Here is a 27,799-nt window from a genome sequence, read left to right on the forward strand (position 1 = left end):
TTTGGGATCAGAAAGTATAAAACATCAAAATTGTTTTCTTCCATCCTTCTTGCAATAATGTGCTACTCACCTGTTCTAAATAAATGTGAGAGAAAATGTTAATTAATAGATATTGCATTAACATGAGAGAAAAATTAGTTAGTAAGGAGGTTCTAGGCTTGCGGCCCTCATCTCCCTTATTTTTGTACCCATTGCAGCTGGGCTTGTTCCGGTGCGAAGGGGCAGTGAGCTGCCTGGAACCTTGGCTGGGGCCTAATTCTACCCTGCAGCTCGCAGTGGGAGACGCACAGGGCAACGTATACTTTCTGTCCTGGGAATGAAGATGTACTGCTCAGGGCAGAGATATCATTTGTCCTAGAGATCCAAAGCCTGAAGACATCAGTGGCAACTTTCTTAATAAAATTGTAAAAATAAAGTGTCATAAAATCTTAAGTGCAGTCCTGTTTCTTATGTGCATTTGGACCAGTGAAGAAAATGGATGATATGTTTCTTTTCTGATTTAACATTAATTTTTACTAGAATTGCAAGAAAATAATCAGATCTTTAGTTGATTCTTTGAAAGTAGGCTTTAGGAATCTTGTATCATTTGCTGGGCCCAGGATCCTAAGATAACCATTTGTGCTAGGAGGAAGATTGAAAGTGATATTGGCCAGAACTTAGTTTGAATAGAGCTGGAGACCTCTCACTTGGTCAAGAAAGAATAAGGGAAGGAAGAGTCAGTTAATAGTGTCCCGAGTAAGGACATTTAGAAAGAACTGAGATAGGACTAGGACACTAGGTTCCTCTTACAGAGACAGCCCCATCTACTCAGGACTAACTGCCCAAATGGGAGGTGAGAAGCCAGGACAGTGAAAGCAGACTGTGTCTCCTGGCTTTCAGAACCTCTGACAGAGTAGCAGCAGCCACTCGACTTGGAAGCATAAGTCCATATAGTAATTTTCATTCTTGGAGGAGATCACAAAACTCAATCTCTTTCAAATTCAAGTCCACAAAGATTAAAACGAATTGAAAGGTGGTGCATTCTCACCTACAGACTTACTAAGGTCTGTAATCTTATTAAGTAAAAGTTCTCGAGTCCTGTTATTTTCCTGTAATTCTACCTTTTGGGAGAGGAAGTTACCTGAAGCCCTTTCTTTCTAAGGGTTAAGGATCTCTGTGTCCAAGAATTTAAGGATGTGTATGTGCTAAGTCAGGGCTATTATAGGATGTTGGTAGAGTTGGTAGAGTTCTCTCAGAAATATCACTGCAGTCTGGTCTAGAATTGAGTTTTGAGGATTTGGGGAGTTGAGGGGTACCGAGGTTTGTTCTCACTTTGCCCTAATTCTGGATTTTACATGGAGAAAGCACCTGTGGGACTTTACTTTATTTCTACCAATGCCTCTTAGTGTCCCTGCACCAGAGGATAAAGACAAGGAAAGAAATCAGCTGATAAAAGTCTTAATCATAGGTCATGCTTCTATCTTTTTTTATGTGCCTCATGCAAGGATTCTAAATATACCTTCCACATGTACTTTGTGACTGGAAGTCCCAGTTAAGGTAATTTGAAATTTATGATTTACAATTCTACCCAGAAATGCTACAGCGAATCATGGCATGGCATCATCCTAAAAGTTGCTGGTTTTAGTCTTTTGCCTTTTGCTCCCCTGAAAGTATGGGACAAAGACAGGAGGAAGCCCTAGATGTTTGTCTTTCATGCTCTAAAAATTTTATAAAAACACCCCAGCTAAGGCTGGAAGAATGGGGATGGGGAAAATAAAGCAAGACTAATTTGCTCAATAGACTCAGACTTCTCGGCCAGGTCCATCTGAAGGGTTTTCTCTTTCTTTCTTATCTTGGAGATAATACAGCCAAGTCATAGTATAATTGCTGTGAGTGAAGAAAAGACTCTAGGTAAAAAATAATATATACCCAAGGGAGTTGAAAGGAAAATCAATTTAGGTTTTACATCAAACATGTAAGTTCTTATCATTAAATAGAATTTCAGTGTCTCCCAGTACCTGGATGAATTCCATAATAATAGCCACTGGATTGTTGGATGTCAAGACATTGGAACAATCTTGTCTTCTCCTACCCATTCACAAAGGCGCCTTTTTCATCTGCTAAAATTTATACATGTTTTTATACTGCTGTTTTTGAAATCAAGAGCAGAACTACTGAAATTTGGTTTGTGGATGAGTGCCAGTCCAGTAGTTATTAATGGATCACAATAAGTGTAGAAGTTGAGAGTAAGGACTTAGAAAGTTATAGGAATTTGAAAAGTGATCTTATATCTGACAAATTCAATAACAAAAATTGAGGCCTGTATTTTGTATGATTTTTATTTAATTTTCCTAGTAACTCATTTTTATATTTTACAAAAGTATTGGTCCATGACAGATCAGAAATTAAAGAAACAAACCTCTAGTCCTTCATCACAGAAGGCCTGGGAAGAGACTGGGCAAAAAAGTGACTAAAAGCATGGACTTGGAACAAGACTGCCAACCAAAGTTCATGCTTTCCTTTTCCATCTGCAAAACAGGCACAATAATGGTGCCTACTTTGTGGGGATGTTGTGAGGTTTAAATGAGTTAAGATGTATAAAACACTTAGAACATTAGCTGACACTGGTCTACAGTTGATAAACGGGAAAAAGGCAGGTGAGATGGATTGGAAAAAAAGGACCAATTCAGCCTTTGCTGCCTTTAATAACCTGTAATAACCAACAAATACCAGTTTGTGGAAAAACTGAATTAAATGGGAAAAAGCATTAGCTTCAATTAGTATTCCTCAATGCATAGAGGCTACTCTGCTGTGAAAGAATAGGATTCCACAGGGATGTAACATACGACATAGGGAACACAGTCAACAGTATTATGATAACTGTATAGTGACAGATGGTTACTAGATTTATTATGATTACTTCGTAAGATATATAAACATTGAAAAACTATGTTGTACATCTGAAATTCAACTCTACTTTAATATAAAACAAACCAACCAACCAACCCCAGGATCCTGAGTAACCTGCAGCTAGCTGTGGAATACACAGAAAAATTGTACCTTCTGTCCCAGAAATGAAGATACACTAATATTAAAAGAAATCTGTGCTTGCAGAAGTAAAGCCCAAAGAAGCCAATGGTAGATCTGTACTATTTTTATTACATAAAATGAGAAAATTCAAAAGTACAACATTGACTATTTTCTTGCTTGAAGGTCATATCTCCTTTGGTTTATTTAATATCAACATTACCACAGTTGCAGAAAATTAAATCGAACCTTTAGAAGGTATCGCATACGGACCTGGTTGGGATTATAGACGATAAATTCATTGTAGTTGAGGGTATAACCCTCTGGATTCAGAGTTCCTGTGTCATGTGCTGGTCCTAAGGGCACTGTACTCCCATTCCTGCCAAATGGAGGACAATTTGTCAACATCTGCCTCTGGTTTAGAAGTTGGAATAGAGAAAACAGAGAGTTTTATCTGGCCAAAAAGAGTTTTATGGCCTTCCAGACTCTGGATACTTACAGGGTGATGGAGCTTGCAGGATTGGGAGCCATCTTGCCCAGCCCCTTGGTGCTGTGTTTGCCCTGAAGTAATCCTTCTGCCTCTGGATTGGCCTCTAGTAACTCATTACACTGACCTAGAGCTACCTGCAAAGCAAACAACCTTTGAATGCTCACATCCTACTGAGAATTGGATGGCTCTAAAACCAACAGAAAATCCCACCAGTACTTCCTTCCCATACTCCAGCAGAAGATTCCAATGCAATGGAAATAGTACTTGGCTCCCCTCTCAAGTTCTCCTAGGTGAACCTCTTGGTTCTGTGGTCAAACTTTTCTCTGGAAAAATAGGAACTAATAATAGAGATCATTTGTTCCTGCCTTACCTCTGATAACAGCAGTAGTCCAATATCCTTTAGGCGAGAGGCAAAGCAATAATTGGCACTCTTGGAAGACATGTCAGCAAAGTAGATTCCTTTTCCAAACTGGAATATATAAACACCAAGGTCAGCTATTTAACCCATTATGTTAGAAGGGAGGCTCGTACCACTGTCCCTGTATTTCTACCATCTTAAACACAATAGAGACTCTTTTCTATTTCTCCTGACAATTATGTTCCAGAGAAGCTAGAAGCAGTGGTAAATCTCTGCTTTTGGAGAGAAAAAATGGGTATATTTAGGAATTTAGATAAATAAGGACATAAAAAAGTGAGCTGGTTTAATGCTTGTCAAGGGACCACCTAATCTGATTCTGGGGGTGGGAAAAAGGGGGAAAAAAAAGAACTGAGAAAATTATTGTATCCTTTTCCTTTGTGCCTCCTTCCAGGGTTCAATTTCTACTCACCATGTAACCTGTGATGGGAGCCTCAGGTGGTGCAATTCGAAGCCCATGGCTCAGGATTCCCACCCAGTTACTCAGTCTGGAACCGTGCCATAGCAGCATCCTAAAAGAAAAGCCATTATTAATGTATTCTCTGTTGCTCCCCTGCAAGCATAGGCCATAAGCAGAAAAAGACCAACAGCTATATCTGCCATCATCTTAAGTTCCATAACTGCACTTTAGGCAAGAGGATGTCTTCCCAAAATCAAAGCTAAACTGAGACCTGTTATGCAAGTCCTCTCTGAAGGCTTCTTTCTCACCCTCCTTCTCTACTTCAAAAACATCCAGCAAAGTCATGGTATAGTCACTGTGTGTGGGAGCATGGGTAGACTGCAGGTACTGGGAAATCGCCTGTGAAAAAGAATGAAAGAAATGGGCGATGTGGACTCTTATAAAAGACCAGGCTGAGTTGAAGAACTTCAGAGCCTCTGGTATAAATTGGCAGACGTTTCCACTCCCAAATGGTCTTGCGAGGTAGTAAGAAAGAGCTCTATCTTCCCAAATTCTAGTAAATAGAAATTCTGATCTATATAAAAGTTTGCTCTTAACCAAAAGTAGCCAGAGAACAGTGGGGTGGGGGAAGGTGGGTCTTAAAAGTATGAAAATATATGATCATTTCTCTTACTTTGAACTCATAACTTTCATGGTCTAGAGGGCGCAAGGCACAATGTAGTTTTCTATAGTGTTGGTCCAATGGGTGTTCTGGGCTTTGCAGCTCAGTCTTCACCAGCTTCATGGCAATTTCAATGTCTCCCAAAGCCTGACAAGATAAGATATAGAGTCAGTGTCGGAGAAAGCCAGGGCAAGATATTTAATACTTCCCAGTCTATACATCTTTTACCTCTAGCAGTTGTATTTTGTCTGACAGTTCTTTCTCTGTCTGGATTAATGGAGGGACACGGAGTCTAAGGAAAAAGATATAACCCATAATAAGTCTCTGACGAGTGGCACATGACTAAACCTAACAGAATAAAGATAAGTCCTTTAGAAAAAAGGTACAAGAAACTAGGGTTTTCCATTTGAGAGAGAGGGAGAGGGAGGAAAGGAGGGAGAAAGAATATGCTCTGTAAAGAGATTTTAACTTCCAAATACATAGAGATATGACCTATATACTCTAACGATAAAACAAACTATATAGATTTTGACATTTGAGACTAGAATTCAAATTCTTTTTTATGAGATCCTTCTTTTTTAAAATAAGATATTTCACCATCAATAAGGAATAGTTTAAATGAATATAATCCTGTCTAGAAACAGTAGTATATCACTCAGGGTTATTTCTAGGTTACAGAGCTCTATAAAGCAATAGAAAGAATAAAATAAGCGCCAGAATATACAATCAACAAAGATAAATGTATTTTATATAACTAATATAATTTGAGTTCACATAGTGTTACTGTGGTTACAGTCACCTTAAAGAATAGGAAATAGGGGGTGATATGCCTGAAAGTGTTTTTACTTGTTGGTTGGATAGCTAAACCCATTCTTTCTTGAGTTGGTAACTTCCACTTGGCCTGAGAATATGGTTGTAATCAGGCCAGAAGACTGCATCCCATACTTGGATGCTAATTAATCAGGCTATCTATAAATCATTTTGGCTCTGTATCGATTCAAGATGATCACTTCCTTAGTAATGAAAGATTAAAAAGATTATAGTTGCTGGAGTGATGTAGGGGATGTGGTTGGGTAGAAGACTAAAGTGAAGCAGCAGCACAGGCCTTACCCAAAGTCATGTGGGATCCTGGTGTAGAATTCATTGCATGCTTCCATCAGAGCTCGTCCACGCTGGCCAGCCCTAATACAATCCTCGATCTTCTTAAGAGACTGGTAACCTGCCTTGATTTGTGCCACTGTCAGCTTCCCTGCAGGTCCAGCCAGAGATCAGACTCCACAACTATAAACTGTATTTATGTCCCTGCCCAACAAAGACTCTCTCTCACCTTTCAACTTTCAAAATAGTCCCACTTCCCTTCACAACTCCTCACCCCAAATCTCTTCTTCATTAATATTAGCAAGCTTTCACCCATGATGGTGATGAAATACCACAGTAAAGAAACAAGGAAATATAAAGACAGAATGTAGGACAGAATCTGAAGTCCTACCAAGTGGAGCTTTCTTTGTATCATACTTCATTTCTACCATCATCTCTTCCATGGCCTGGACATTACAGATCAACTTTATCAGCTCCTGTACACGAAGATCAAGCTGTGATTCTGGTTTCAAGGAGGATTTAAGAGATTCCTCTTTTTTTGTTTCCTCTTCATTCTATAGCAAAAAAAAAAAAAAAAAAAAAAAAAAAAAAAAAAAAAAAAAAAAAAAAGAAAAAAAGAAAAAAAGTCATAAAAATCTGTAAGGCTCTATCTTAAGCTCCCTGCAAGGACTGGCTGGCTCTACAATATCCTTGGCAGGTGAATATCAGCCTCTGTTTGAACACAGGCCCATGCTATCATTAACCTCATTAGAGTACTCAGTGTGATTTCTACCTTCTAGTGCTACTCTGCCTTTCACAGTTAAACACACAGAATAAGCCTAATGGGCTCTCCTAATATGATATCACTAAGCATGTAAAGGTAGCTAATATGTCTCGAATCTTCTCATCTTAAACAGACTAAGAGACTAAAGTTTCTGCAGGACAGTTTTCAGCATCCTGGTTGCACTTCGGTTTATCAAAATTATTTTTTTTCCCTGCATTATATAACCAGAAGTGAAGACAACTTTAAATGTAGTTTTATCTGTTTGACTATTATTCCTCTATTAATCCATAACATTAAGCTTTCAGAAACAGGACCTAAGATTTTATAAGAACCTTAGTAAATAACAGACTAGAAAAGCACATTCTATCCTCATACTACAGTCCCTTTAAGATTACAAAGATGAGTGAAAATTACCCCTGAGGGAACTATCATCTCTTCTTAGGTGGGAAACAGCAAGATTCAAGATACCCCTGGACTGTTCTGGCCTAGGACCTGATCTAAGTCACTCTGCTAGACTTCACCCTAGTTAAGAGGAAATAATTTATCCCCTAAATGTATGGTCAGTGCTTACCTGAGTATTGGTTGCGTAGTCCATTTGTAGCATATCATATTTCCCAGGAACCTTCTCAAACTTCTCACGATACTCCCAATTGTTTTTTGTTTTGTCAAGGAATCTGTAGAGTCCAAAGCGGTGGGAAAAATCTTACGAATAAAGGTCTACTGCTATGGATGGGCTTACAGTTGTTTCCTTAGAACATCTCCAAACTTTATTTCCCACAACAGAGCTCTTTTACACATCAATTGGATTCTAAATTAGGACCCTGAATAAACAGTAAAGCTCTGAAGACAAAGGGAACAAAACATGAGAAAAAAGAACCCTTAGGCTTCCCAAAGTGTTCACTACAAAAGTCATTGAGATTTTAGATAAAAATCTATACCCAATCCCTCTGAGAGAAATGGTCCCAGAGAGTCCAGAAGTTCTTCATCCATATCATAGTAAAATAATTTTTTAACTCTAGCTGGATATTCTCATTCCATTTCCCCCCAATTTCCTAAACTGCTGGTCATGTGCTAAATATGTTAAATCTTCTGTTTTCAGTCAATTTCAAGGTTCCAGGTGACTCAATAGCTAACTAAGGATGCAGTTTGGTGTTCTAGTCACAGAATGTCATAGTGGAGAAACATAAACATTTAGGCCAAATCACATTTATTACAGAATACTTAAGGAAAATACATCCAAGAAGAAGTATTTTTTATACTCATTTCTTAGCACTCACTTTTTCTGAAAAATTTCCTTGGCTTTGTTGAGGTCCCCTGAACAAGGCACCAAGTTGTGCTGCCCTGTTTTTCCAACTGCAAAGTAAATGCCACACATAAGATAGTTCCCTGTCCCTTAATCCAAGAAGAGTTTTCTAATAGTAACAAGCCAGCTCTCTAAAGTCTCTGCTTAGCATCTAACAAATGGGCAGGAAAAGGAGAAGAAAAAGGTGAAAGGGCTTAGGGAACTGACCCTGTTGATATGAGTTACCTGCTAACTGCTGTAGTCTATGAGCAACACTATCAGATCAATCATAGAGCTTTGTCACTCTTCAACAGGCTGCTCATAGTTTTTAGAATGGAAACTTCCTAATGAGGATGCCTACCATACCCAATTTCAAAAAGCACAAGTTGACTCCTAAGCCACTCTCAGGTTACAAGCTTCTAGTCTACCAATTTAAACGTAGAGGATCCTTTGGCCACTAAATGGCTTCTAGCTTTCTGAATGACAACTCTGAAAAATCCATAATAAATGTAATTACCTCGGCCCCATCTCATCCAAACACTGAAGTTTCTCTGGGTATCATCTTCCAATAGCTGAATCAGATAGTACTTGTTGTTGTTAAACTGGAGATTGGTCTATGATGAGTGAGACAAATATGAACATAAAAGGACAGAGGTTTGCAAAAAGAATCTGCATAAACCAATAACTCTTCCTTGGTCAGAGATGCCAATAATTTTGGTAAGGAAAAGGATAGCATAGGGCAAGAAATAGATACCTGTAAGAGTAAGGATTTAAGGAGGGATTAGGACTTCTATGACAAACTTTGGATTCGTAGGAATTAAAGCTGGAGCCTGGAAGCTTCCTAAAACTTCCTACCCAACCTCAAATACCCTACATTGATTGGTTCCTTGTTTTTTTCCTTTCTCAGACCCCTCCATAAGTATTTCCTAGGCCCTGTGTTTTTTCCAGCTCCCAATGCAGTCCTAACAATTATTTTTCAAATGAAAACAATTTTGATGCCCCAAAGTATGCAACTATTATGCTTATTTTAGACAACTTACTCTTTAATAGTTCTAATTACAGCTTTGTTGTATCAGTGGCAGCAATCTGACAATGAGCTGAGAGCACGACAATGTTAGGAGATGGAGACAAGCAGAATGACTGCCACATCTGTCCCATACCTTTCCTGACCTGATTAAAAGGTAGTCACAGAGAATGTGACTAGTATCTTAAAAGAGGTAAGTAATTTAGAGTGAAGAGCGATAGTCCATGATAAGGAGCAGCAGCTTTTGCTGTAAGGTTGAGTCCTGGTTATCCAGGTACTCTTCTTTGTTAAGTATGCTGCCACTTCCTACCTCCTGCCTGCTTAAATTAGAAAGTCATAGGATGTTAGAACAAAAAGGGGCCTTAAAATCTTTATTTGCTCATGAAATTTTAAGTGAAAAAAGCAGTAACAAAAGAATACTAGGTAGCTGTTAAAATTGTACATGATAGATCAATAAGTTCAAATATGAAGAGATATTCAGGAAATATATTAACCAGGCAAATGTATTACATATTTGAAACAATAAAAATAAACAAATAAAGACAAAAAGGTTAAACAAAAAAAAATAAATTTAACATAAAAATTTTTAACTTCAATAAGGGCCAAAAGTATACCCTAAAAAATATCAAAAGGCTAATGACAAATTTGACAGTCTTTTATCTACGATATATATAAGCAATTTATATTATAGATGAAAGACTATTCTCCATTAATTATATAAAATTCCTTGAATCCGGTAAGAAAAATACCAACAACCTCTTAGAAAATGAGCAAAATGATACAAACAGAGTTCATAGGTTCAATAAAAGACAAGAAATCTGTAAAAAGATCTGCTTCTCAGGATTCCACTATCAAGTAGACTATACTAGGGTTGAGTACTGTGGAACATGACAGTGGCTAATATAAGGACTCCAGAATTAAAGATCTGGGCATTGGGACACCGTCATCAATAATTATCAAGAAGAAATTCCCATAAATAGAATGGCTTCTCCACTTACCTGATTTAGCATGACATCATACACATCATTCCCTTCATAATAAACATGGGCCTACAAAGAAAAGAAAAACATCGACATTTGTATAGTCTCAGCTTGATGAGGCTCTAAAGTTTCTTATCGCTCAAGGTATCATTCTCTGGCACTACCGACACCCACCCTTCCAGAGAAAGAAATGGAAAAGTTTGTTCTTTCACTCATAATCTGTCATTCCTGACAAGAAAACATGTTGCCTTTTTGTAGTAACAGAAACAAATGATTTTAACTCAGTTAAAGGAAACCTGCACCACACGAAGCCTTTCTTTTGGATTTTTCAAATCCTGTTCCCATTCATCAGTAACTCATGCCATACCAGGGCACAGTTTCTCATTTATTCTCTGATAACATAATTTTCTGAGAAAGAGAATGAGGTGTGGAAAGCTGAAGACAACCCTAGAAGTTAACGATGTTAAAATCACCCAGTTATTAACCCCAAACCTCACTTTCCCATCTCTTGGCCTTGAAGAAAATTAATCACCAGTAATATTTTGGCGCGTATTCGTAAAATATTTAGTAATGTTCCAGATGGGAACCCCAACAACAGAACACTGCTCTCTGAGAAGTCAATGGGCCGAGGAATGTCTCACCTTCCCCACCTTGGAAGTGCACTCTGGGTCCACGGGAGCTTTGCCCTTTAACAGCAAGGTCTTCACAGATTCTGAGGAAAGACAGAATTGTACTACTGGTAAGGGAATCAAACAGCTGTTGTGGTTAAATAGAAACCTGTCATATTTAACTGCTTTTTCTAAGCAATCCTGATCTGCCCAGGCCTCAATCCGTCTCAAATACATGAAACGGAAGTGCGCCAAGAAAGTAGATTAGTCCTGTGGTATGTCCAAAAAGATAGAAAACTTATTATATCTTCAGGAATAAGAGGTGAAAAAACAAGATATCTTTCACCCTTATCCCTCCCATAGACCTTGCTGGCCCATGTCTTCCCTGGCCTGCCACACCAAGCTGACCTTGCTTATCTTCGGTTTTCCCCTTATCAGCTTTTCCTCCAGCCACAGGCTCCTTTTTCATCCCCTGCCTCTGGCATCTTCTAGTTTTCTTGGCGGGAGAGTCTTCTGTAGCTGTGTTGCCATTATTAACTCTTTGAGTTTCATTTGATGCTATAGAAGCTAAGTGCAAGAAGAATTGGCAAAGACACAAAAGAAAGAACAAGTACACAGTGAATATGATCCTTTAAAATCACCATCTTTTTAAAGAAATGGTTTAGGATGGCTTTGTAAGTTTACAAAGAAATAATAATTTTTGATAACAGTCTGGGTAATTGTTTCTTACATTGCTATTCTAGTCAAATAAAATAAAACAAAACAAAATTAAATAAAAGGGGGCCACAGGGCTCTCCTGAGTTCATAGTCTGAAGCATGAGTCTCCACAGTCTGCTTATCTCTTCTGCTGTGTCCAATATTCCCCAAACACCTATCCTTTAAACTGCCTATGGTAGTATGAGATGATTACTAGAGTGCTCTGGAGTCTGTGCTCAGCTTAGAGCCCAGCTCGGACTCTTTTAGCTGTGGAACCTAGCCTAAGTTACTTCATCTCTGTAGATAGAGCCCTCATCAATTCTAAGACTTTGGTTCTACTGCCTCTGAAACTGGGATGCCTCTTGAAATGGATGACACATAAGCAGTGAATCATGTTTTAACTGGAAGCGTTTTTCCTTTGTTGGTGGTACATAAAGTAACGATGCATCTTACAATTAATTTCTTTTAATTTGATGACATTAGATATTTACAATAGTGGTAGCACTATGTTAGCTGTTACATTTTTGTAATCCAAAAATCTCTGAAAACCGAAATCCCAAAATTAGTTCGGTAGCCAAACGCGGGTCAGGGGGTGACGGAAGCGGGAGGGGGCTAGAGTAGAGGGCGCCGTTCCTTTCCGACTTCCCACCTCCCCGGCATTCCGACCCCAGACAATAAACTCCGAACCTGGCGCCCTGCTGCTGCTAGTGCCCCGACGCCGAGCCGCCATGGAGCAGAAAAGTTGATGATGCTGACATCATCAGTCTCCTCCCAGACTCGCCAATTTAGTCACAAGGCGGGAACACGCAGCGCGCGTGCGTCCTGGCGAGAAGCTGCCCACAAGGGACAGGGAAAGCATGCCTCGCTTCATTTACATGTCGCTATGCATTGTGGGAAATCACCCTCATCTTAAAATGTCTAGCGATATGGGAGCCTTATATATTCTCCCTACGACAGTCTTCCCTCATAGGGCGGAGGAAGCTCATCGGTGGGGCCACGAGCTGAGTGCGTCGCGTCACTCTATCCCATGTCCCTTGGGAAGGTCTGAGACTAGGGCCAAAAGCGGCCCCAACAGGGCCCTCCCTGAACTGCGGGGAGGTGAGTTCCCAGAGAACGGGGCTTCGCGCGAGGGCAGACTGGGCAGGAGATGCCATGGACCCCGCCCCCGGGGAAGGGCCTGGCGGATGCCTCCTTCGCCGGAGCTTGGAACAGACTCACGGCCAGCTAAGTGAGTTCAATGGCTGAGGTGAGGTACCCCGTCCGGGGGCCTCATAACCCAATTCAGACTACTCTCCCCCGTCCTCTTTTGAAAAAAAAAATGAAGTTCCTAACTGCTATTACAGAAGTTCTAATGTAAGCACATGCTGGAAGCTTGGGAAAAGTTAAGCTTGACTAGGGAAGGAGGCAGGAAACTGCAGAGCCCTTTCGAGAGAAGAGAGTCAAAGGAAAGGAAAGCTAAGAGGATGCATAACTCGAGAGTTCTTGAAGGCAGAGAAACCTAGTCATCTGGACTATAGAAAGGTACTTGGTGACATTAGGTCAAGGGCTCTCAAATGTTTGTGTTACCGCCCCACGGAGGGCTGGGGCAGCGTATTTAACAAGATCTCTGATTCCCTAGACCCTCTGAATCAAAAACTGAGACTGTATTTTTAATGAGAACAGCAAGTTACTTTGATATTAGTGATTTTCATTATGTAGATATAGATGTATATATTCATTACAAATATTTATTGGACATCGTGCTGGGGCTTGAGGATACAGTAGCCTAGCCTAAATAGACATAGTTCGTTTTCATAGAGTGCACAAGCTAGTTGGAGACAGACAATCAAGTAATCACAAAAGCAAAACTAAAGCTGCAACGAGTGCTATAAAGAGAAGCATACAGTGTGGACTAATAATGTAGGGAGGAGGCAAGATAAATGTTAAATTAAGCTGTATTCAGAGATAGCAATATGCTGATCAGCCCTGTAGCCAGACTATGAGGAAACCCGCAGAAAAAAAGGAAGGTATGTGTTGGGATTGCTAACAACCTATTTCCCTCACCCCTGAAGGGAAAGCAGGAAAAACCGTCTTCATTCCCTGTGGCTAAAACCATAGGGAACCTATGGATTAAAGGCTAAGAACTGCCAGTAGCCCTTTCATGCTACATATTCTTACCTTTTCATGCTACATACTCTTATCCTGCCTCACTATATGTCCATATCAAAGGAAAATGGGTAAACAGTCTTTCAACTGTAACTCACAGGAACTAAAGAATTATACATAAACTGAATTCCCTGAATACTTGGGGTCCCTCGCAGTCCCTCTCAGTGTCTTTACTCTCTCTCACTGTCTGTCCTTGTCTCTATTGTCTCTGTCACTTGGCATCTCTTTGAGGCTCTGTCACTCTCTGCCTCTGAGAGGAGACCACACTCTGTCTATGGAGTGTTACCCCTTCTCTAATAAATTTTCCTTTTGACACTAACTTCGGTGTATGTTTGACTTCTTTCTTATGCTCTGCCAAGAACCCTCTTCTCTTTCAGTGCAGGGTTTGAGTCTCTGCCTACTTGGGAAAATTTGCCCTGTCCTGCATCTAAAGGCAGTTCTAATGGGAGAGCAAATTGGGGAACTCATCACTAAAGGATGAGTTGAGCTGTAACCAAAAAATCAGTAAATGACGAGGGGAGACTGGCTAGAGTAGCAATGAGGGCAATAAGAAGTGTGGTGTAAGATGGGCTAGACAGGCAGCCAGTGCCCACAGCAAGCCATGCTTTCCAGGCCAGGGCTAGAAACTGTGATTTGTCCTGATATGTGTATATGAACTATACAGATGGATTAAAGATTGACATGCAAAAATAAAATTTGAAAATTTTTAGGCAGAAAATACACATATATTTTAGAGCTTGAGGTAGGGAACAGGATTCTTAAGAAACAAAAGTCATTGAGTGTAAGAGAAAATATTGATAAATTTGATTATATGAAAATAAAAAAAATTATTCATTAAAACAGTTTAGAATGAAGAAAACAAAATTCTCATTATTTGCGTGATATTTGATTATGAATATAAAAAATCAAGAAGAAACTACAGGATAAGTGTTTTAACTTAATAGGAAAGATTAGCAAGCCTGATAAAAAATAAATTGTATATTAATAAGAGTTTCAAACAAGTAGAAATAAAGTTTTTAGAAAAGATTTATAATAACATCAAAGTATAACAAGTATTTGGGAATAAATCTGATGAAATGTAGGTGCTCAATGAATGTTTATTGGATTGTATTGGATTGATCTGTTTCAGTGGTAATTCAAAGCCTGTAGCATTTGACAATCATGGCACAAATAAATTAGACTGATCTAAAAAGCATTAATTGGAGATAAGAAAATAAAATAAAAAATGTATTAAAAATATTTAGTAGAGCTTTCTTTGTGTACTATACACTGAGCTAAGTGCTTTACATGCATAACTTCATTTATCATAATAATAATAGCTAGAATTTATTTAATGCTTACTATATTAATTCTCATGACACTCCATAGAGGGTAAGTAGTATTATTATCCCCATTTTACATCTGTGGAAATAGTGCTTTAGAAAACTTTAAGTAAATTATTCAAGGTCACACAGTGTATTATTAGTTTGCTGCCATAACTAAGTATCACCAACTGGGTGGCTCAAACAATAGAAATTATCTTCTCACTTACCTTTACCTAAAGGCTAGAAATCTAAGATAAAGGTGTCAGCATGGTTGGTATTTTCCTAAGACCTCTCTGCTTGAATTGTAGAGGGCTGTCTTCTTCCTGTATGTTCCCATGCATGGTCTTCCCTCTGTGCGTGTCTGTGTCCCAATCTCCTCTTCTTATAAGGACATTACTAATACTGGATTAAGGTACACTTATATGACCTATTGTACATTAATTACTTCTTTAAAGGCATAACTTCTAAATATGGTCACCTTCTGAGGTACTAGGGGTCAAAACTTCAACATATCCATTTTGAGGGGCACAGTTCAGCCCATAACACAATTCGTAAGAGAAAGGGGCAGATGTGGGTAGCTCCAAACTTTATTTTTCTCCACTAGGCTAAAGTATTCTTCAGTTTCACAGCAGTAATTATCATCCCACACACATTTTAAAAACTTTATCTTTTAGTTTTTGTTTAGTTTTTTTTTCTTCTCTTTAGTTTTTTTTTATGGTGGTCAGTAAGAATTAATGAAAATGTATTTTGAAGATATGACTTTTTAATAGTCAGATACAAAATAAGTATAACTAAAATAGTATTAAAACATATCAACTTCCAGAAAGAACTATTTAACAAATGTATAGTGAATGATAATTTTCTTAGGTTTTAAACAAAGCAAGAAAACAGAGGAAAATATATTTGACTATTCTTCAAAAAGAAAGTGAAAGAATTTGAAAAAAAGCCTAAAGGAAAGCTGTATTCAAAAGTTAAATTAAATGTGCTTAACAGATAAAGTGCTGTCTCAAAGTTATTAAAAAAAAATCAAAACCTCTGTAGCTAGGTGGACAAAAGATATGAATAAATAGTTTGCATTATGATAAGAAAGTACATGGAAAAATGTTTAGGCTAACATGGCATAAAAATTCAGGTTTGTATTTCGCAGGATAACTGGCCTACTCCCTTTAATAAGTTATTGTTATAAGAAAAAAAATAATATGGATTGCACTGTTTTAGATTAAAAGAGACTTTTACATTACAACCAAAGAGTAGCTGTCACAGGAGTTGAGTAAAGAGGGGGAAGACAAAAGAAGTTTTCTGAAAGAGTGTTTTTTGGGGGAAGTTTTGTTTGCTTTCTTTTGCTTATGTTTTTGTTTATAATGGTCCCATCAACCATTGGGGATAATGAGCTAAATCTGTTGTGATACCGTATAATGTTTATATCATTTGGTAACTATAGATAAATAAACAAAATGAATTCTTCCACAAATTCAGGGTGTGTGTGGTGGGTGGGGAGATTGTTATTTCTCAACACCTTGCTACGAACATACCCTTTTCTTCCCCTGAATTTTCTAAGAATATTTAGGCCCATGGTTGAAGGAGAGGCAGCCCGACTCTTGAATGCATCCTAAAACGCAAGAACCTGTTTGACTCACTGTCACTTGATATGGTCACACTATTTTATGGTCCTGGAATGACCATCTTGTTCTAATAGATCATTGCATAGATCAGCAAGGTTCTTTGAGGGCCGATGACCCCTCTTGTTTAGTACTAAGCATGGCGAAAGATGTTTCACTTAGAGCCACTCAAGGCTTCACAGTTATAAAAACCCCTATAGGACTATAGAGTCAGCTAATTTCAGCATTTGCAATCCAATGGATGCAGGACCTGGATACTTCCTTTATTTTCCTCTTCAGGAATCCACTTTAAAGACTGGGCATCTTCTTCTCAATCCTTAAAACACAAAGGATCTGTGAATCTCTGTGAATCTCTGTGAATCTTGGTATTCCAAAACTCCTTACTATAGTAGTTCTGGCATAGTGATTTCAGAGAGCCATCCGTTCATCCTTCTGGGATTCCAAAATGATCCACTGGCATCTCTCATTGGAGAAGAAGAAAATCTGCAAAGTAATATTGCCAGTGTTAAAGTAGGAAATTATGGGTGAATGTGGGTCTGTGACCACATAGAATTTAGGAGTAAAACCTGATTTCTATTGCTTTACTTGTATACAGAAAGAATTGTATGGTGTGTAGACAAATAGACGAGCATAAGCAAACTCCTGCAAGAGTTACTTACTTTATCACCTCTTTCAATTATAAGAATTGGGGAATGAGCAAGGAAGGAAGGAGGATATGAATTGAGCATGTACTATGGGCTAGTCATTATGCTAGACTCTTTTATATATTTCCATATATGATAGAGAAATAGGTATTACTGTCCCCATGATACAGAGGGAAAAAAATTGAGTCTTAGAGAGTTTAAGATATATATTCCAGATTATGTAGCTAGAAAGTATCCTGTAAATGACTGAAATTTATGTGAATCACATCCTAGAATATCCTCATGCAGCACCTTGAAATAGAGATTTTCATTTGCCATTGTAAGAGAGAAAAAAGTTTTCTTCAATCCTTTTAGGGTCCCTGACTGGGCCTGAAACAAAAATTAAACTGATAAAGACAAATCAAAAGGAGAAAAGCATACAAATTTTATTGAATTTTGAGATGGTCATGGGAGACTTCACAAGAGAACGAAGACCCAAAGAAGTGTCTAGAGCAGGAGCTTTTATACCTTTTAGACAAAGAAACAATAAATTTGTAAAAAATAGACAAATCAAAGGGGTGTGAGCTAAAGGTAGTAAATGGTAAAAAAGTAGCTATGTTGAAAAATGACTGCTAGAAATTTATTACTTGCCATGGGAACATAGGCTCTCACCCATAGGAACATAACATTCTAACAATAAGCTTTCTGCTTCTGTAACCTCGCTTGCACACCCGACCTGTGGGTCGACAGGTAATGAATAGAAGAAAAATAGACCTTTGTGTTTAGACAGAATGAAGAATGGGATTTTGGGCTTAAAAACCTTGTACCTCTACATTTCCGGGCTGCTTAATTTGGGATCTGCGTACCCCTGGCAGACCCAGTTGGCTAAATAAAGAGTGTGTTTCCTATAACTTACTGAGTTCTGGTGGTCCATGTGTCTTTTGGGGACTGGTGGGTACAATAGCTAGAAAGAAAAGGCTTAGTTTAACAAGGTTTATTTATACATCTAATTTGTACTTCAAAGCCAAAGCCTTTAACTACCTATCTTTTATCCACTAAGCCTGTTAAGTTGAATATCACCTGAAGGTAAGTTCTAATTTGAAAAGATCTAGACTGTTTCTAATGAAACCTTGCATAAATTAACCATGCTGAGATCACAAAAGATAGGCTATTATCCTAAAGGAATGAAAATTGTTAGCAGTAGGCGCATCTAAACAAGAATGGTTTAAACAACCTGAATTAGCCTGTGTTTGCTTGTGCTAAGAACATTAACTCAAAAGGAATCTTGGTTTTAAAAAGATTAACCTAAAACAGGTGGCCTTGTTGGTTCATAAAATTATAAGGAGATGAAGGAGGGGGTTGTGTCATTTCAGCACCTTTTAAGGTAAAGGAGGGAGGAGATTTGCCTTTAACTCATTAGCCAATCAGACTCAGAGGCCACTTCTTAAAAGCACTTCCTATCTCTCCACTTTTCTTTCTCTCTGGTTTGTGGTGGGCTGGTGAGTGTGCACTTAATTTTGTTCCCTAATTGTTTTGAATTTCTCTTCCATTCAAGTCATGTATCCTGGTGGCAGGCACTTATTTCAAGCCAGCATTGAAGTGTGCGTGCCTTGTTAGGCAATTAAATACGGCTGGTAGAGATTGGAGGAAGGCAGTGAAATGCTCTGCCTGGCTTGTATCCACTGGGCTCCTTCAGTACAGGGTCTGCTTTCCTTTCCCTAGACCAGGTGACCTTGTGACAATAGACTTTGCTTCATATACGGATTTCATGTGTTCCTGGAAAATGCCTGGACTCATTTTGCTGGAAGGTATAATTATCCCAGTGCTGTTTTGACTTAATATTTCCCTAAGTGAGAGAGTAGGTCTTGGGAGGAGTTAATACCAGTACATTTTAATTCTTCTGTGTCTGCAGGTCTCCAGATCCTTGCTCAGTTTGTGTGAGCTGCAGTGGAGGTTGTCTTTGCCCTGGTATTTGCTTGGAGACTTTCAGTTTTCTTAGACTAAGCAGCAAACTAAAGTCAGTGAGCCCTAAGAGAAGCTCCCAATTTTAATGTCACCCTTGTGATGAGGGTCCTCTAAAAAGCTTAAGATATACTAAATAAGATCTGGAGCCTTAACTTAGTGCAAGCTAAATCAAGTTCCAGTGTCACAGTTTGCAATTCCAGTGACCTTTGGCGAGTCAGTGAACCATTCTGAGACTCAGGTTTTGAGGATCAAAATATATGAAGGCCAGGCATTAGCTGGTGTATAATGTTAGGTAACTTCTAGAAGTGAGCATTACATTTATTATCTTTTTTTTTCTTTTCGTAAAAAGTTTTGCCTAGTTACCTTGAGTGTAATTTCACCAGATTCCCAAATTTCCATTTGATATACATTAGTGTGAGTAAAATGTATGTTTGGTTATCCTTACAGGCAGAAGGTGTAAGAAAGACAAACTATTATATGGAATGTAGTAATGGCCAGTCGTAGCCCTCCTATAGTCCTTATAATTCTCAAGCTTTATCGTTAATGTTTTTTAAATAGGTAATAACATTCACATAATTCAAAATCCAAACGTGATCAAAATATATAAAACGAAGTCCCTCAAACTAGCTGATTTCCCTGCCTAATAATTGTTAACAGTTTCTGGTGTCTCTTTTCCTGAAGTATTTCATGCAGACATTAGGAAATATATGTACTTACATTGTCCCTTTTCTATATAAATGCTCTACTGTGTATCTTACTTTTCTCCACCTAAGATTTCCAAATGAGAAAATAAAGATCACCCACATTTTTTATAATGGTTACAAAGTGATTTAATGCGTGAATATACCATGATTTATTCAACTTTTATTTTCAGACATTTAGGTAGTTTATAGTCTTATTCCCTTTACATGTGACATTTCAGCTGGGTTTTGATAAATTCTTGTTTATAATGACTCAATATGCAGTGCTTCCTGTTATTTATATTTTATTTTGTGCACATAGTGATGACTAGAAACCAACCATCACCATAAATATCTTGATTGAGTGATAAAAGATTTTCTATTAAAAGCAACACCGTGCTGGCTTTTATGTGAGTACATCTTTGCCCACTTCAGTTTAAAGGATGTAATGTGGAGAAGCAATGACAATATCAACCAGAGAAACCACATGGTCTTTATATTCACAAGGGCAGAAGGGGCATGCTTGCAGTGTTTACTTAGCATAATGTGTGCTGGATATTTTCCTGAAATTATGGTGTTGACATATGAGTAAACTCATATTTTAGAATTAAGTTAGGAAAAACTGAAATTTTTTGGGAGATGTAAACATGCAAAATAAAAAAGGAAGCCTTTGGGAATTTCTCCAAAGCTATTTAAAAAGTCTTAAAAAGCTAAGATCATGTTTTATGAAACATCTAGTTTTACGGTTAGAAGGCTTTGCCAATTGGGGAAAAATTAGTTTCTTTCCAATGGAAGTATGCTTTTGTTGTCGAGTAACTATATAGAATGTATTGGAGTCTTCGCTGTTAAGTAGGAAATGAGAGGAAGGGGGAAGTAAACTCTTGGAATTGGAAAGGCTCTTATAAGAATATGAGTGATTTTCTTGGCTTCAAGATTGTTATGAAAAGTGAAATTTTTAGGCTGAATATTTGTATTCCTACTTAGTAGGTGATTGAGCTTAGATACCTAATAGAAACATCATATTAAATATTAAAGTATTTTATGTTTATTTTACCTCATTTAATCTTCACAGTAGTTCTAAGAGGTAGGTAGTATTTGTCCTCATTGAGAATCTGATGCTTAGAGAGGCTGTATAACTTGGCCAAGGTCACAGCAAATATGGAAGGGTGTCCTGATTCAAATATAGTTCTGTGCAAATTCAAAATCCATTACCTTAAACACTAAGCTAAATTGCCTGCTATTTATGATCTCTAAGTCTTGCTTGCAAATATATAAAATGGAGATGACATCATACTTGCAAAAGGAGGTAATAAATGAAAAGTGGTTTATATATTCTACTATAGGCTAATTATTATAAAATAGATAAAATATCAAGGTAGAAGGTTTTACTTCCTCTTGCATTGATTTCAAGTCATTGCTCTGAGTGGATTCCTCCTGTACTAAGAGGTTAAAACAATCAGTGTTTTGGGCTAAAACAGCTGACAGTGAATAGGGAACAAAACTTAGGAGTCTGTTCTGATAGCAGTGCCCTACAGAGCTATCTCTAGAAGAGAATTGTGCCAAGCAACCAATTTAGCATATACTTCATTTATAAAATTTTGTATTTTCCTTTGCTTCAGGTTGAAGATGGAATGTACTGAGAAAGGCAGACCTGGGTCTCAGCACCTTGTGCACCAGCTCAGAAGTGGCACTGTTAAAACCTTTATAACATCTGCTGCAGATCCCCTAAAAAACAACTTGGATTTGGACATTCTCATTAGGAATGGTTATAGGTTGATGAGACCATAAAGGCAAGTACTTGAACTTCAACCAAGATATGATGCCTTAAAGTGTTCTCTGTGTCACAAGTACGTGTCTTTCTATCGAAAAAAGGTAGGAGTTTCTTTGAGTTACTGTTGTATTCCAAATTGCTAGACACACAGTAGGGACTGAGAAAAACTCAATAAAACAGAAGCATCAGTTGATAGTATTACCAAGTTTTATTTGTCTCAGGCTTTCATGAAGCATCTGTTCACATATATAAAATGAACCTTTTGGCTGTGAGCACCAGTATAATTATTCTCCTGTAAGAAGAATATTTGGATCATGGAGTTTTGATGTAGAGATTATTAAAACTATAGAAACCTCTGACTTCATGTCTTGTTTCTTGTCGATGGTCCCTTATTTAATCTCAAATGCCGTTGATCTGAAAACATTTTTCATAATTAAAGCATTCAAGTATAGGACAGAAAAGAGTAAAACAACACTTTGATTATATCTCTGAGGTACTTATAACATCTGTTTCTTTCCAACCTACTGAGCCAGTATGTTATTCTCATTACATTTTGAAGCAAACCATCTTTTGTAGCTCTGCTTCTTAATGTAGATAGTAGCATATTGAAGTGAAAATAGGCAGTTTTGACAGAACTGGGTTTGTTGTAAAGTTTGGTAAAACAATTGTCTATACTTCTGTCAGCTTATTTTAGTCGTACCTATTCTCCAACGCAATGCTGTCCAACAGAACTTCCAGTGATGGAAATGTTCTATATTTGTAATGTCCATTATACCCATTAGCCAAATATGGATATTAAGCAATAAAAAGCTACTGATTGATGTACCTGAGGAATTTTAAAAATAAATTTTTATTTACATGGCTGTGTGTGGTATTAATTATTGAACAATGATTAATTATTAAAAATTCAGACATATGACAATATTAGTTTTGGGTGTAAAACATAATGATTCACTATTTATATATATCACAAGATGATCACCACAAGAAGTCTGGGTAAGATCCATCACTACACCTAGTTACAATTTTCATTTCTTTTTCTTTTTATGTGATGAAGCTTTTCAAGATCCACTCTTAGCAACTTTCAAATATACAATACTGTATTTTAAGTGCAACTTTAAAGCCCATTCAAGACCTGCTTTTATCTTCATGAAGCCTTCCTTGACCATTGATTCTGTTCTTAACATTACTTGCCCTCTCTACCACTTATTTGGTACTTAGCATGAACATTAATTTTCATGAGTCTTGTTTTTCCAGCTAGATTGTATTTGAGGTTATGAATTTTTAAATCTCCCCATTACTGCATGAAAAACAACATGATACAAATATAATTGAAATATTTTTCATTAAGAAGTTTTAAGTGATCATTAAATGTAAGAGAAAAAATTTTTAGTTAGTAATTAGGGGGGAAATAGGGAATAGTGTGAAAGTTCCCTGCAGTGATGAATTCTGTGTCCAGTCTGTTTCACCTGAAAACACAATCAAGCTCTGGAAGAGGAAATGAAAGTTTCTTATATTGCCATCTTGTGGCTGACTTGGACTCCAAGCAATGTGAATTAAATTTTGCTGTCAAGGGAAGGTTTTCTTTATTGTGTAAAAAGTTTACCAAGAGTATAAGTTAAATAAAATCAGTATTGGCTCAAATGAAATTGTAACATGCTTTGAAAAAAAAAAAAACTATTTTGGATTATCTTCTTATTTATCTGAATCTTAGCTTTTCCCTGCTTTTTTTTTTTTTTTTAGGATTTTGTGAATTTAATGACTGTTTACATGTGTTCTGCAGTCACACACACTCATAGAGTTGAAACTGGCAGTAATCCATGCTATTTATGCCTCATCTCCCTGCATTTGTTCCCATGGCTGCCAATCTCTGGTTGATACCAGCACATGGCTCGGCTATTTCCTTTTACATACCTATTCTCTTACTGTGAGGCTGTTGACTTATAACCATTCAGAGATAAGTTACTGTATAGTTTTACCCAAACTTTTAAATTTATACAGAGAGCCGAGGTTGTGTAGAAGTCTTGCCCTAATCTGATACTGAATTTAGGTATTTGGTGACATTCTACAAATAGATGGGTCAATTTATGTTACTGAATGGAGATTCAAATAGAAAATGAGCAGTTTTCCTTGAGGTTAATTTTCCTTGAGACTATACGGGTGTGATATGGTGTGGAGTAGGCTGATATGCATTCAAGTCTTGTAATCACAACCTTTCTGTATTTTTTTCCCCCCCAGAGATGACACTAGGTAGAATCTATAGTTCAACTTCATTCCTAGATAGAAGCTGAATTCATATGATACCAGAGGTAAGTGTGAAAGAAAAATCTTCATTTTTACTTCATTTGGATTTCTAATCACCTAGCAAGTTTTGGGGGTCAGTGTTCATAGTGGCTGAGATTTAGTAGTTGAAAAGCTTTGGTTCTAACCTTAACAGGGTTTTCCCAGTTTAGGGATGAGGAGCTGGTGGTGGTTTGCCCTTCACCAGTCATTTACAGTTTGCCATGATGAAATGCATGTTAAGTCCGTGTTTCAGCTGATCATCCTGATTAAATACATGCTCTGAGCAGACTAAAGCTAGGGCAAACACCTAGAATTAAATTCTGCTTCTTGGAATACTTACTGGGATCTAGCCTGTGATCCCAAGTAATTCTTAAATCTTTATGCATTTGATACTAAAACACTTTGTTGTGCTTTGATTTTTTGATCAAAAGATTTCTTTGAGATAGCCAGAACTAGGGTGGAGAATCTTTAATCTAAAAATTTGGGTTCTATGGGTGATCTTGTTAACCTGTATATTCTGACTTTATTATATTTATGTGTTATATAATTTAAAATTATTTTTAAGTAACCTAGATGGGACAGGCTTGTATTCTTTATCTGTGCCTGCATGTTACAGCAAAGAATCGGGTACATGTGAGGGTGAGATATAGGAAATACAAATAGTTCAAAGTAACAACAGCACTTGAAGTACTTTTTTACCTTTTGGCTATTTTTTGGGGCAGAAATGAAATTTCAGGAGACTGAATTCTGAGTTTGTTTCTAGAAACTTCTTTCCCAGCCTTAGAACTCTGGGGTGCTGTAAGTCCTGGATATACAATAGATGATGATAACATTTTTCTTTATGGTAGGTCTTATGATGAAATTGAGAAGCTTTGACATATATGTAAGTCTTTGAAAATTCAGCTTTGTGACATGGCTAGCAGCTACGGTGCTACGAATTTTATTTCTTTAAAAGGCAATTAAAGATGTTATTTATTATCTAGTTTCTCATTTTGTCTATCTAGCTGGACCAGCTGATATTTAATGGTTCTTTTAGTTCTTGACTGACTCTAAAAATTTGGATGTAGTGATTCCTGTAAGTCACTTGATGTCTTAATTTTTAATAAATATATTTTAGAACATTTATTAAAATGTTTACTAAAATGATTGGAGATAAAATTTGGTGGCTGTTCCTCTCACTGCTTGGAGCCTTAAGTAGTGGGATTTTAGACCATCATATATCTAAGCTGACTTGTCTTAACTCAGAGTACCACAGGGATGGGTTGGCTGTCCATTAGTGCCTTCTTATTTTTGCCAAGTCAAACAATTACAAAGCAGGTTGTAATTCTAGAATTAAAAAATGTACCTGTGATTTAAAAAATTAAATACGAAAACTAAACTAAATATAAAATAGGATATAGTTTATAGAATATAGGATATAGAACCCTTTGCAATAGTATTTGGATAGCATTGATATAGGGCTTGGAAAGAAAGAACTCTAGTGGACTGATTTTGGGAGTTACTGACATATTATACTACTCTGAAGTCATTTACATTTAAATTTTAAATGGTTTACTCAGTTTTCTACTGAGTAATTGCTCACATACTCAGGACATTATTAAAAATATCTTTTTCTTTGCAGTATGAAGTTAGATGATTCTTCAGATTAAAGATGGATGATGACTTTTTTCAACTGGAAATGGTTTATAGCATCAACTTGCAAAAATGTAAGAGGCAGCAGAAGAAAGAATAAAATGTTTTACCATTCTTAGATTCTCTGCTAGATTGTAAACTCCATGAAGCAGGACAACTTCCTTATCCTTAATGCTTGGCCCAGATTAGATACTCAGAAAATTTTTTAAGTGATTTAAAATCTCCACTAATTTTATTTTATAAGTCCCTGGAAAATGGTAACTATTTTAATGAGATTCTAACAAAACATTTACATGGAATAACTGGGACTTAAATTTTGACTATGATGTAAAATTTATCTATGGGTACATTAAACTATCCGGGTACTAATGAGTCTACTTAAAATTCTTAATATCTGTTTATGATATTTGATCCTTTAAGAGGCAATAAAGAATGGCTGTGAAAACAACTTATGTATGTGAAGAACAGATGAATAAAAGCTTACTGATATTTATTAGAAAATCTTTTATTATGAACATTTTATGGCCTTATCGGATATTTATCATTGGTTTAAATTGCACATACCACTCAAGTATGGTTAAAAAGACATTTTTGCTTTATATTTAATGTTGAAATATTCTCAGTTGTTTTGGCTAAATTATATTACAGGGAATTTTTTGCCCTATAGATTGTACTTATATCCATGAGGGTACATTTAACATGCAAAGGGTGTAAAATAAATATCTAAATATTGGACATTTGGTATACTTAACTGTGTTTTGGAATGAAATTTAATACTCATGCTCATATCAGAATCACACAAATGGTATGCAATTATAATAACTTCTGTTAGAATATGAAACCTATTCTTTAGATTAAGATTATTCTATTAAAGTATCAACTTAGTTTTAGAGTATATAATGCTAACGGTCTAAGATTTAAAGATAATGGGAGGGAAAATTACTATCTCTGAAACTCTTAGAGAAATGTGGTACATAAATACTCATAATATAGCTGATAGATACTTAGGTTACCTATATAAGATCAAAATCAAACTTCCTGGTAAAAATATTTTTGAAAGGTGAAAGTAACCTCTAATGAAAGGGTGTAAGTGACGTGTAAGCACAAATTGTGCTGTCAGTTTATCCAGACTCCATATATTAGGAAGAATGGATTAAAGATCATAAATGAAAAGGACAGATTTAAACATATAGAAAAGCAGAGAATATGCCATTGGAATAGACATAAGCACAAAAAGGAAAGATTGATAAATTTGTGTACAGTAAAATTCAAACACGTTTGCATGTCATGTAACTAACTAGCAAAGGATTCCATATAAATCAAGGAAATGATCAAAGGATATGAATGGTCAGTTCACAGATGAGGACCCCTGAATAGTCATTCACAAGAAAAGATGCTTAATCTCACTAGGATTCAAAGAATTCCACATTAAAAACAACATTGAGGTACCATTTCACCATCATCAGATGGGCAAAAATAAAAAAACAAAAAAACCTGACATTTGTACATGTTTCTGGGTCTGGAACAATGGGTTCTTCTTTGCTAGTGGCATTAAAATTTAAGTTATACTTTGGACAGTGGGTTGGCAACAAGTAGATTACTTTAAGATGCTTATACACTAATGCAATCTCTGGGTATTATATCCTACAGAAATTCTTGGCGTGTGTACTCAAGGAGACATGTACAGAAAGTTCATTATAGTATTGTTTTTAATTGTAAAACCTGGAAACCAATGTCTATTAGAAAATGGATAAATTGTGGTATATTTGTAGTATTTGGTTGTTAAAATGAAAGAATACAAAGTATGTTTATTAAGTAATTTCAAAAACGATGAATAAAAATGACCAAGGGATATGTGCTATAAAATTTAATAGTTTTAGAACATGTAAAACAAAGACTTGTATAAAAGGTTAAAAGCATATATGAAAATGATAAATACCAAAATTTAGCTTGTTTACCTCAGGAGAGGTAGGAGGAAAATGGGATTGACGTGTGCACAGGGGAGGCATTAATTGTATCTGTAATGTGTTACTTCATTAAAAAATATCACATGAGAAAGGTTTGGGTTTATTAAAACTGAATGATGGTCATTCACATTTTTGATATGCTTGATATTTAATAACCAGTATTTTAAAAAGATTTTTTTTGGTGGATGAGTCTCCGTTTCTCAGCCTTGATTGATTGCAGTAGTCTCATCTCCAGGAACACTAGAAACAACCCAGTGAAGGGTTTGTCTATGCCGCGAAAACAAGATAATGACATGAAGAAGCAGGTTAATTCCTGGTGGTTCAGGCTACTGGGATAGTAAGACTTTGTAGCCCCCCCTCATATATATCCAAATGGGTTGGAAACTG

The 27,799-nt window shown here is 36.8% G+C and overlaps 2 protein-coding genes, 1 long non-coding RNA gene and 2 other non-coding genes across 8 annotated transcripts in view; 4 read left to right on the forward strand and 1 right to left on the reverse strand.

Moving 5' to 3' along the window:
• TEP1 (telomerase associated protein 1) overlaps positions 1-432 on the forward strand; it is a 35,334-nt gene extending 34,902 nt beyond the window's left edge. For 2 of the 4 annotated variants that reach the window (XM_036239096.1, XM_036239098.1), the window contains exon 55: positions 198-320. In XM_036239096.1, the coding sequence (XP_036094989.1) occupies positions 198-320 (123 nt within the window). Of the gene's footprint in view, positions 1-197 lie in introns of all 4 variants that reach the window. The other 2 variants (XM_036239095.1, XM_036239099.1) reach the window with 1 other exon arrangement.
• Positions 433-3,117: 2,685 nt separating this feature from the next.
• PARP2 (poly(ADP-ribose) polymerase 2) lies at positions 3,118-12,217 on the reverse strand. The gene is made up of 16 exons (XM_016165583.2): positions 12,111-12,217; positions 11,136-11,294; positions 10,761-10,831; positions 10,138-10,188; positions 8,633-8,729; positions 8,111-8,186; positions 7,405-7,507; positions 6,462-6,624; positions 6,083-6,221; positions 5,201-5,264; positions 4,985-5,119; positions 4,583-4,710; positions 4,324-4,423; positions 3,867-3,965; positions 3,506-3,630; positions 3,118-3,385 (listed from the first exon to the last, which is right to left on the reverse strand). Exons 1-16 carry the CDS (start codon positions 12,151-12,153, stop codon positions 3,226-3,228), a joined length of 1,713 nt encoding a protein of 570 aa, XP_016021069.2. The 5' UTR covers positions 12,154-12,217; the 3' UTR covers positions 3,118-3,225.
• A 9,317-nt stretch (positions 12,218-21,534) lies between these two features.
• On the forward strand, positions 21,535-25,946 carry LOC107521172. The gene is made up of 4 exons (XR_001599506.2): positions 21,535-21,631; positions 23,769-23,839; positions 24,662-24,696; positions 25,435-25,946. It is a non-coding gene; the product is annotated as an uncharacterized LOC107521172 (long non-coding RNA).
• On the forward strand, positions 24,027-24,103 carry LOC118601170. The gene has a single exon (XR_004950253.1). It is a non-coding gene; the product is annotated as a small nucleolar RNA SNORD126 (small nucleolar RNA).
• On the forward strand, positions 24,974-25,121 carry LOC118601164. The gene has a single exon (XR_004950248.1). It is a non-coding gene; the product is annotated as a small nucleolar RNA SNORA79 (small nucleolar RNA).
• Positions 25,947-27,799: the final 1,853 nt, after the last annotated feature.

Source organism: Rousettus aegyptiacus, unplaced genomic scaffold (genome assembly GCF_014176215.1).
Source record: "Rousettus aegyptiacus isolate mRouAeg1 unplaced genomic scaffold, mRouAeg1.p scaffold_m13_p_3, whole genome shotgun sequence".
Lineage (NCBI taxonomy): Eukaryota > Metazoa > Chordata > Mammalia > Chiroptera > Pteropodidae > Rousettus > Rousettus aegyptiacus.

What these genes read in the sequence shown, in the direction of transcription:
- PARP2 (XM_016165583.2), bottom strand. Translation starts at nt 12,153, where the DNA reads ATGGCGGCTCGGCGTCGGGGCACTAGCAGCAGCAGGGCGCCAG. An exon ending in GCACTTCCAAGGTGGGGAAG is followed by an intron (nt 10,189 to 10,760) that starts GTGAGACATTCC and finishes TTTTCTTTGTAG; the next exon opens with GCCCATGTTTATTATGAAGG. An exon ending in TACAAAGAAAGCTCCACTTG is followed by an intron (nt 6,222 to 6,461) that starts GTAGGACTTCAG and finishes CTGGACCTGCAG; the next exon opens with GGAAGCTGACAGTGGCACAA.